At 49.2% G+C, this 9,584-nt stretch overlaps 1 protein-coding gene across 2 annotated transcripts in view; it reads right to left on the bottom strand.

Moving 5' to 3' along the window:
- The window catches only part of EPHX1 (epoxide hydrolase 1, microsomal (xenobiotic)), a 37,911-nt gene that overhangs the window by 3,599 nt on the left and 24,728 nt on the right, over positions 1 to 9,584 (bottom strand). For both annotated transcript variants that reach the window (XM_011948943.1, XM_011948944.1), the window contains exons 4-6: positions 2,633 to 2,860; positions 2,175 to 2,304; positions 1,495 to 1,703 (exon numbers count right to left, since the gene is read on the bottom strand). In XM_011948943.1, coding sequence (XP_011804333.1) covers positions 1,495 to 1,703; positions 2,175 to 2,304; positions 2,633 to 2,860 — 567 coding nt within the window. The remainder of the gene's footprint in view (positions 1 to 1,494; positions 1,704 to 2,174; positions 2,305 to 2,632; positions 2,861 to 9,584) is intronic.

The following is a 9,584-nucleotide window of genomic DNA, read 5'->3' as shown; positions in this document are numbered from 1 at the left end:
ATCACCTAAGGTCAGGAGTTCGACACCAGCCTGGCCAACATGGTGAAACCCTGTCTCTACTAAAAATACAAAAAAATTACCCGGGCGTGGTGGCAGGCGCCTACAATTCCAGCTACTCGGGATGCTGAGGCAGGAGAATTGCTTGAACCTGGGAGGCGGAGGTTGCAGTGAGCTGAGATTGCGCCATTGCACTCTAGCCTGGGCAACAGAGCAAGACTTAGTCTAAAAAAAAAAAAAAAAATGGCTGTGACAACAGCATAGATGAATCTCACAAACATAATATTGAGCAAAAGAAGCCAGACTCAAGGGTACATACTCTGTGATTCTATTCACAGAAGGAGTTAAACAGGTACAACCAAAACCATCTCAGTCAGAAGTCAGAGCATGGTGCCTGGGAGAGAACCCTGAGGGGCATCTGGAGTGTTGGGGCCGTGTTGGTGATATGGACATACTTGACTTGTAAAAATTAATCACCAAAATGTTCACAAGTTCTTTTGAGGGAGAGGAGATGTGGGGAGGGAGGAGAGGTTATACGAGATTGCCTTTAATGTTTTGTACTTTTTGCATTTTTAATCTTTTTGACAATGAACATGTAATTTATAATCAGAGAAAAATACTGATTTTATAAAGTGCCATTATTATGATTATGAGCTGCCTCGTGTGTGTGCGCATGGGACTGCCACGAAAACTATAAAGAACCTCAAAACGGGCAAGACAATTCCTGGGTGTCTTCTGAACGCGATCTAGAGAGTCACCTAGCAGACCTTACGGACTTACGTGATTCTATAGAGTTCCCATCTTTCCTTGTCATTGAGCTATTTTACAGTTCTGTGAATTGTAGAGAACCGAGGGTAATGCGAATGACTCGTTCATAGAGGCAAATGCATTTTGTCCCATGGCGATTTAATTGATATTACTCTGTGGATGTTGACAAGTTTTGCGTCTGTCAGCAAATTAATTTCAGTGTTATTTGTCTTTGAATTGTTTCTTTTTAAAATTTTACTGGTTCCTTTATAAATTTATCTTTTTGAAAAAGTTTTGTCCTGGACCCTGTTTAACAGGACCCTGGTGGCAGATGTGGTTGCTGGGCCCTCCCTCACTGCCTGGGAACCTCTTCCCCAAGGCCCCAGGGTGCCCTCTCCCCTCTCCCCTGCAGCCCAGAGCTGCCCACCCCCAGGATTCCTCCTACCCCAACCCCTCCATCCCTCTGCTTTTCAGTGTAGGATATAGACTCAGGGGTGGGAGATCAGGGGTGAAAGCCACTATGAATACTGAGTCGGCTAAACAGAGTTGCTAAATTGGCCTGGGAATCTGCTGAGAGTCCATCCTCTTGATTTTATGGGAAAATGCAGTTTAAAGATCTAAAGGGCTGGGAGGTCCTTATAAGAGGCTTTCTCCTGTGGGCAGCATTGGGGTGGGGTGGTGAGGTTCCCCCGCGGGGTCTCGCCACCCCAGTGGAGCCAGCAGTGGGCGAGGCCCCCTGAGCATGCTCACCCACAGTATCAGGCTTGGTGCACTGGATGTGCATGTAGCCGCTCTCCCTCATCAGGCTGTAGAAGACCTTCTCCTTGACGGGGTACAGCAGCTCCACATCCCTCTCAGTGTAGCCAAGAAACCTCCCGAAACGCCGTCCCAGGAGAAGGGTCAGGGTAGAGAAGTTGCTTAAAACCAAAGCCATGTTCAAGTGCAGGCCTTTCACGTGGCTGAGGGCAGAGAGAGGGGCCCAGGTGAGGCTGGGGTGGTGTCAAGGAGAGGGGGAGAGGAGAGATGGCGGAGGAGGAACAGGCCTCAGGGTTGAGGATCGAGCACAGGGCCAGCCTCTTTCAGCACCAGCCCCACTGGGGAGGCCATGGGAGTTGGAGGACGGAGGTTGGGGGAAAAATAGTTTCTGGGGAGTTCTGCTCAGGGCTGTCCCAGAGCTTGGTCCAGCAGAGGTCTAAAGCCTGACATTCGCCTCCTATCATAGGCCTTCTCTGCCTGGGAACCTGGCCCAGAGCCACAACCCTGGGTTATAGACAGGAAAATCCAAGTCAACATGCCTCAGGCACTGCTGAGTGACAGGTCACACTCCCTCCTCTCCCCTGGGGGGACCTTGGCCCACCCTGCACAGAGGTCCATCTCTTAGAGGACACACACGCACAAACACACACACACCACCCCGACAGTGACCTCACCTGGGCACCAGCTGGGCCATATTGGTGCAGATCAGGGCCCCCCAGTCCCCTCCTTGAATGTAGAATTCCTGGAAGCCCAGCCGCAGCATCAGCTTGTAAAAGATCCTGGCGGTGGCCACCGAGTTGAACCCTGGCGGTGATGGGGAAAGGCATGGAGTCACAGGCAGATTGCTCCATGGGCCCTCTGGGTGTTCTATGAAATTTCTCAGGCCCGACTCCTCCCAGATAGAGGTGAAAAAAGCTCACAGAGACAAGAAGGAATCCTGGAGCCCAAACGTAGGGGTGGCATCTCCAGCCCTGGAGGGTGGTGTGTCTGGGGCCAGCCTCTCTGGCCCCTCCTTTCCCAGCTTCCTAGGGCTAACTCCCTGCTCACCCTCCCGGAAGGAGAGCCTGGTGGGAACATCTGGCCCACCCTTGGCAAGGACGGGGCAGTTATGGAGGCTCTAGCAGCCCCATACCCTTCTTGGAGGATGCCTCTGAAAAGCCATAGCCAGGGATGGAAGGGCAGATGACTTCAAAAACGTGCTCATCGCTCAGGCCATGGTTCTTGGGGTCAGTCAGGAGTGGGATGATCTTATAAAACTCGTAGAAAGAGCCAGGCCAGCCGTGCACCATCAGCAAGGGCTTCGGGGTACGGCCTGCGGGCAGCCGGGGGGGCTTCACGTGGATGAAGTGGATGTCCAGCCCTGGGGGAGAGAGCACAGTCAGGGTGGAGGGAGAGAAGACCCTGTGTGGTCAGGCTCTGGCACCCCCCAGAACCTGGATATTGAGTACTGCCAGCCTTAGTGCCCCCGCCCTCCGACAGTAATGGCTGACACTGGTTTCATAGTCACGCTGTGCTGCTCCAGGTGCACAGACGTCCTCACTCAGCCTTTACAACCTCCCTGCAAGGGAGCTACGATTATTGCCTCCCGGTTTCCTTAGAGGTGCCCCCTGATGGCAGGGCCAGGTCTGTACAGGCACTGCTGGGTTTCCAGGGCTCAGGACAGCTCCTGGCTCTCAGTAGGCCTCCATAAATACTTGGTCTATAATTTAAAATCTGGAGGGTAGGGAGAAAGCCCCACATATCCAGCAATATGGGATTAATCAAGTATAGTTTGACAGAATACTGGAGTCCAATTCAGTCATCTAAATGGACAGGGTAGATGTATATTTATTTAACATAGAAAACAGATCAGTAGATATTACTGGGAGGTAAAAGCATATGATCAAGTCATATCCATCGTGTGACCCAGGTTTTGTAAAGTCATCTATGCGTATACTGTAGTTATACCATATATTGGTGAGTTTTTAAAATTTGGGAATGTAAAAAGCAGCTCTCTCCGAGCAGTAGATTCCAGTGCTTTTAATTTCTCTTTGAGTTTTATGTACTTTCCATTTTTTCTACAATGAACAGGTATTAAATGCATAACTGTTTTCATACACAGTGACAAAATGTTACCTTTTTCTAATTACCAAATGACACTTTCTTTAAAGTGGAAGATTTTTGGGCCTGGTATGATGGCTCATGCCTCTAATCCCAGCACTTTGGGAGGCTGAGGTGGGCAGATCACCTAAGGTCAGGAGTTCGACACCAGCCTGGCCAACATGGTGAAACCCTGTCTCTACTAAAAATACAAAAAAATTACCCGGGCGTGGTGGCAGGCGCCTACAATTCCAGCTACTCGGGAGGCTGAGGCAAGAGATTCACTTGCACCTGGGAAGCAGAGGTTGCACTGAGCCGAGATCACACCACCACACTCTAGCCTGGGCAACAGAGCAAGGCTCCATCTCACACTTTTTTTTTTTTTTTTTTTAAGTGCAATGCTGGAAACATCATCATAGCCAAGGGCAGGTGAATGGATCCCGGTCTCCTCTGGACTGACTTGGGGCCTCTGTGTATAAAAAGAAGGCAGCCCCTTCCCAGGCCAGTGCCCTGGACAGCAACTGGGCCCTTACGGCACTCATAGTGAGGGTGGCTGCCATGCCTGGCACCCTCTGCCACCAGGGCTGGTGCAGTCAGCATGGTGTAGCTAATGTTCTGTTCTGTCGTTAATATATTATATAAATAATACATATTTACTGTAGAAAACTCAGAAAACACAGATAAGCCAAAGGGGGAAGACTCACAGGTAATCCCACTCTCAAAAGACAACATGGTGTTGTCTGTCTAAACTTTATTTTGGAACAGCTTTAGATTGCTGAAAAACTGCCAAGAGTCCAGAAAACTCCCATATACCTCAAACCCCCCGGGTTTCCTCCATTATTAATATTTTACGTTAGCATGGAACATTTATTACAATTAACAAACCAGACTGAGATATTATTAACTATAAAGTCCATAGTCTGATTTCCTTAGTGTTTACACTTTTTATTATATGGCGAGAACACTTAATATGGGTCCTACCCTTTTAACAGATTTGTAAATGCCCAACACCGATGGCGCTCTGCTGTACAGCACATCTCTAGGATGTCTTTGGCTGGCAGGACTCAAACTTTACACAGCAACGATCAGCAACACCGTTTCCCCTATTCCCCAACCCCTGACAACCACCCTTCTACTCTCTGCTTCTGTTGAGTTTGACTATTTCAGATTCCTCCTATAGGTGGAATCATGCGGTATTTGTCCTTCTATCCCTGGTTTATTTCACTTAGCATTATTTCCTCAGAGTTTATTCATGTTGTCACACATTGCAGGATTTCCTTTTTTTCTTCTTCTTCTTTTAGAGATGAGGTCTCACTGTGTTGCCCAGGCTGAAGTGCAGTGGCACCATCATGGCTCACTGCAGCCTCAACCTCCCGGGCTCAAGCGATCCTCCCACCTCAGCCTCCCAAGTAGCTGGGACTACAGGTAGGCAACACCATGTCTAGCTCCTTTTTGTTATTTTATTTTTTTGTAGAGATGGGGTCTCACTATGTTGCCCAGGCTGGTCTCAAACTCCTGGGCTCAAGCCATCCTCCCACCTTGGCCTCTCAAAGTGTTGGGATTACTGGTGTGAACCACCACACCCGGCCAGGATTTTCTCCTTTTTAAAATCTGGATTATACTGGTAGGTACACACAACAAAATTTTAGCCAGAGTTCCTTAGTTTTTTCCCCTAATGTCCATTTTCTGTTTCAGGATCCCAACCAGGACCCACACTCCACTGAGCTGTCATGTCTCTTTAGACCCTTCTTGGCTGTGACAGTTCAAACTTTTTAAAAAGATTTAGAGAACATAACTTTTAACAAAAATAGAACTATACATACATTCTATTTTAGAACCTCTTTTTTCTTTTTTTTTTTTTACTTGACAATGTATCCTGGGTGTCCTTCTATGTTGCTAAATTTACTCCTATTCTAAAGTTTATTTTAGTAGGTGATCTTATCTCCCTTGGAACACACTGCATGATGTGAGATTCTTTTTAATTCAAATTCTACCACATTGTCATTTGAGTTTTAAATTAGAGAAAAAATACACATCCACGCTTGCAGATGCACAGGCTCTCCCAGGACGCATGAGTAAAACACAGCTGCCTCTGACCGGCACAGGGGCAAGAGGGAGCTGCTTCTCACTATATTTCCTTCTGTGCTTTTCCGTTTTAAATATTTGAATTTTTTTTTTTTTTTTTGACAAAATCTTGCTCTGTCACCCAGGCCTGGAGTGCACGATTTGGTTCACTGCAACCTCTGCCTCCGAGGTTCACGCCATTCTCCTGCCTCAGCCTCTGGAGTAGCTGGGACTACAGGCACCCGCCACCATGCCCAGCTAATTTTTTGTATTTTTAGTAGAAACGGGGTTTCACCGTGTTAGCCAGGATGGTCTTGATCTCCTGACCTTGTGATCCGCCCGCCTCTGCCTCCCAAAGTGTTGGGATTACAGGCGTGAGCCACAGCGCCCGGCCTTTTTTTTTGTATTTTTTAGTAGAGACAGGGTTTCACCGTGTTAACCAGGATGGTCTCGGTCTCCTGACCTCGTGATCCTCCTGCCCCTTGGCCTCCCAAAGTTCTGGGATGACAGGTGTGAGCCACGGTACCTGGCCTAAATATCTGAATTTTTAAAATTAAGACTTTTTAAAAATAGAGACAGAGTCTCGCTAAGTTGCCCAGGCTGGCCTCAAATTCCTGGCTTTCTCCCGCCTCAGCCTCCCAAAGTGTTGGGATTACAGGCGTGAGCCACCAAGCCTTGTCAAGACAATTTTTTTTTTTTTTTTTTGAGATGGAGTTTTGCTCTTCTTGCCCAGGCTGGGATGCGATGGCACGATCTCAGCTGAGTGCAACCTCCGTCTCCCTGGTTCAAGCAATTTTCCTGCCTCAGCATCCCGAGTAGCTGGGACTACAGGCATGTGCCACCACGCCTGGCTAATTTTCGTATTTTTAGTAGAGACAGGGTTTCACCATGTTGGCCAGGTTGGTCTTGAACTCCAGCCATCACGTGATCTGCCCGTCTTGGCCTTCCAAAGTGCTGAGATTACAGGCGTGAGCCACCACACCCGACAAGACATTTTTTAAAAGCCCATAGCTCATAGTTTGCCTCATGGGTCCGTTTCCCCTTGTGGGAGGAAATACTCTTTCTGACTTTCCCTATAGGTCTGTGGCACCCATAGGATGCTTCATGACAGGGCTGCTGGGTTAGCATCCCAGAGCTGAGGAGGGCTCAGGATGGCAGTGCTGGGCTTGGAGGGGAAGAGGGAAGGGGGTGGGGTATTGGGTGTCAGGGCCAAGGGTAAAGGAAAAAGGGGCAGGCAGGGAGTCTGAAGACCTGGTGCCTCAGGCAGTTCCCTTCTTCCTCGATGTGATGGGGTTGGGCTTATCCAGAGGTCTCTGACACCCTTGTCAGCTCTCAGACTCTGAGGACAGCATCTGGTCTCCTGCGGTGGGAGGCCCAGGATGTGGGATAGATCTGGAAGCTCAGCATAGAATGAGCAGGGAAGTGGTAGGGGCAGGGAGGCTGAACAGTGAGGCCAGTGTGGATGAGGACAAAACACTAGGGTGGGGGTTGGAGGCTGGGTTATGAGCATCCAGGAGTGCAGGGGTAGTGCAGTGACAGAGAGGACCCTGAAGAAGTCCACTGTGAGAGAGAAGAAGGACTTGGACCAACCCCAGCCTGGGGGCCCAGGACAAGATTCAGGGAGATATTGAAGGTTTGCTGGGCCCACAGACCAGAGGCTGCCCACTCAGCACTGTGGGGGAATGGGCAGAGAATGCAGGAATCCAGGCCCCACAAGGACCAAGGCCAAGAACAGGCCTCCAACCCTGGGCAGAGTGCCAGAACCATACATGGGTAAGTCCACGATGAATTCAATGCTGGAAACTGGCTCTTTTGGAGCAGTTGTACCTGAGGGAGGTTTTGCACTGTAAACACCCAATGTCAGCTGGGTGTGGTGGCTCATGTCTGTAATCCCAATATTTTGGGAGGGCAAGGTGGGAGAACTGCTTGAGCCCAGGAGTTTGCGATCAGCCTGGACGACATGGTGAGACCTCGTCTCTATTAACAATGCAAATAATAATAATAATAATAAAATAAAATAAATAGCCTAGCTGGGACACTTGGGAAGCTGAGGTGGGAGGATTGTTTGAACTCAGGAGGTTAAGGCTGCAGTGAACTGATCACACCACTGCACTCGCCTAGGTGACAGAGTGAGATCCTGTCTCTAAAAAAACCCCAGTGTCATGAGGAACTCTGAAAAGGTCCAGTGGGGTAAGGCTGGCAGCCGTCATGAGGGAAAGGGCCCTTTAATGCCTCCTGCCTCTGGGCCTTTGAACATGCTGTTCCCCTTTCTTGGACCACCTTCCCCACACACCTGGCAAAGTCCCACTCATTTCAGCTTAGATGCCACCTCCTTCAGGAAGCCTTCCCTCATATTCAAAGGAAGATCGTGGGGCTCATGAAACTCCCAGAACCTCCTCCCTCATAATGCTGCCACTATGTGCTGTAATTGCCCCGGAAGAACCTATGAGCTGTGAAGGAGGGACCCTCTCCTCCCTATGTGTCCCCAGCCCCAGGAGAATGCCTGGGTACAGCAGGCGCCCTGTTAATTTCTGCTGGATGGACACTGAATAGCTGGGACAACACAGGGATCCAAGTCAAACTCAAGGAAGCCAGGCAATTTTGTGCCAGGGATCCAAACAGGAACCTCTGGTAATTGCATACAGCAGTTTGGCTGGGATTAAGTGGCTTGAACCCTCTTGTTAGGCTAATAATGGAAGATATCAAAATCCTGTAAAGAATACAGCAACACTCAAGAGGAGTCCAAATTTGATCAAAAAAATTATTCCAGAATTTTTTTTTTTTTTTTTAGTGTTGTTGCCTGAGCTCCAGGAAGGGCTGTAGTTCCAGGACACACATCACTGGGACTTAGCTTTTCTCTGACTCAGTCTCCCTCAGGCCTGGCCCACTTGCATCAGGAGAACAAGGATGTTTGCTGCCCAGGCAAGGATGTTTGCTGCCAAGTTAAGGTTTCCATCCATCCTTCCTTTCTCCCTTTTTTTCTGAGATAGGGTCTTGCTCTGTCACCAGGCTGGAGTGCAATGGCATGATCTCAGCTCACTGCAACCTCCGCCTCCCTGGTTCAAGCAATTCTCTTGCCTCAGCCTCCCAAGTAGCTGGGACTACAGGCACATGCCACCACACCCAGCTAATTTTTGTATTTTTAGTAGAGACAGGGTTTCACCATGTTGGCCAGGATGGTCTCCATCTCTTGACCTTGTGATCCACCCGCCTTGGCCTCCCAAAGTGCTGGGATTACGGGCGTGAGCCACCGCGCCTGGCTTGCTTTCTCTTTTTTTTTTCAGATGGAGTCTCGATCTGTCGCCCAGGCTGGAGTACAGTGGCGTGATCTTGGCTCACTGCAACCTCCGCCTCCCGGGTTCACGCCATTCTCCTGCCTCAGCCTCACGAGTAGCTGGGACTACAGGCGCCCGCCACCATGCCTGGCTAATTTGTTTTTATTTTTAGTAGAGACGGGGTTTCACCATGTGAGTCAGGATGGTCTCGATCTCCTGACCTCGTGATCTGCCTGCCTTGGCCTCCCAAAGTGCTGGGATTACAGGCGTGCACCACCACGCCTGGCCGCTCTCTCTTTTTTTAAGAGATGGGGTCTTGATCTGTCACCTAGTGCAGTGATGTCCTCATAGCTCACTGCAGCCTTCGATTCCTGGGCTCAAGTGATCCTCCTGCCTCAGCCTCCTGAGTAGCTGGAACTACAGGTGCATGCCACCACACCCAGTTAACACTGTATAATTTCAATTTCTTTTTTTTAGGAACTTTAGTTTATCTGACTGACCAATATGTCTTTCATATACTTTAAGTAATTCCCAGAATTTTAACAAATTAAAATTTTAGCTGTTCCTTGAAAAGGCCAAATTATCTTAAACATTAAAAATAAGATTCCTGGGCCGGGCGCGGTGGCTCAAGCCTGTAATCCCAGCACTTTGGGAGGCCGAGACGGG

Source organism: Colobus angolensis, unplaced genomic scaffold (genome assembly GCF_000951035.1).
Source record: "Colobus angolensis palliatus isolate OR3802 unplaced genomic scaffold, Cang.pa_1.0 Scaffold288, whole genome shotgun sequence".
In the NCBI taxonomy this organism is placed as follows: domain Eukaryota; kingdom Metazoa; phylum Chordata; class Mammalia; order Primates; family Cercopithecidae; genus Colobus; species Colobus angolensis.
The sequence above is the reverse complement of the archived record's forward strand: the minus strand, read 5'-3'. Positions and strand labels throughout refer to the sequence as shown.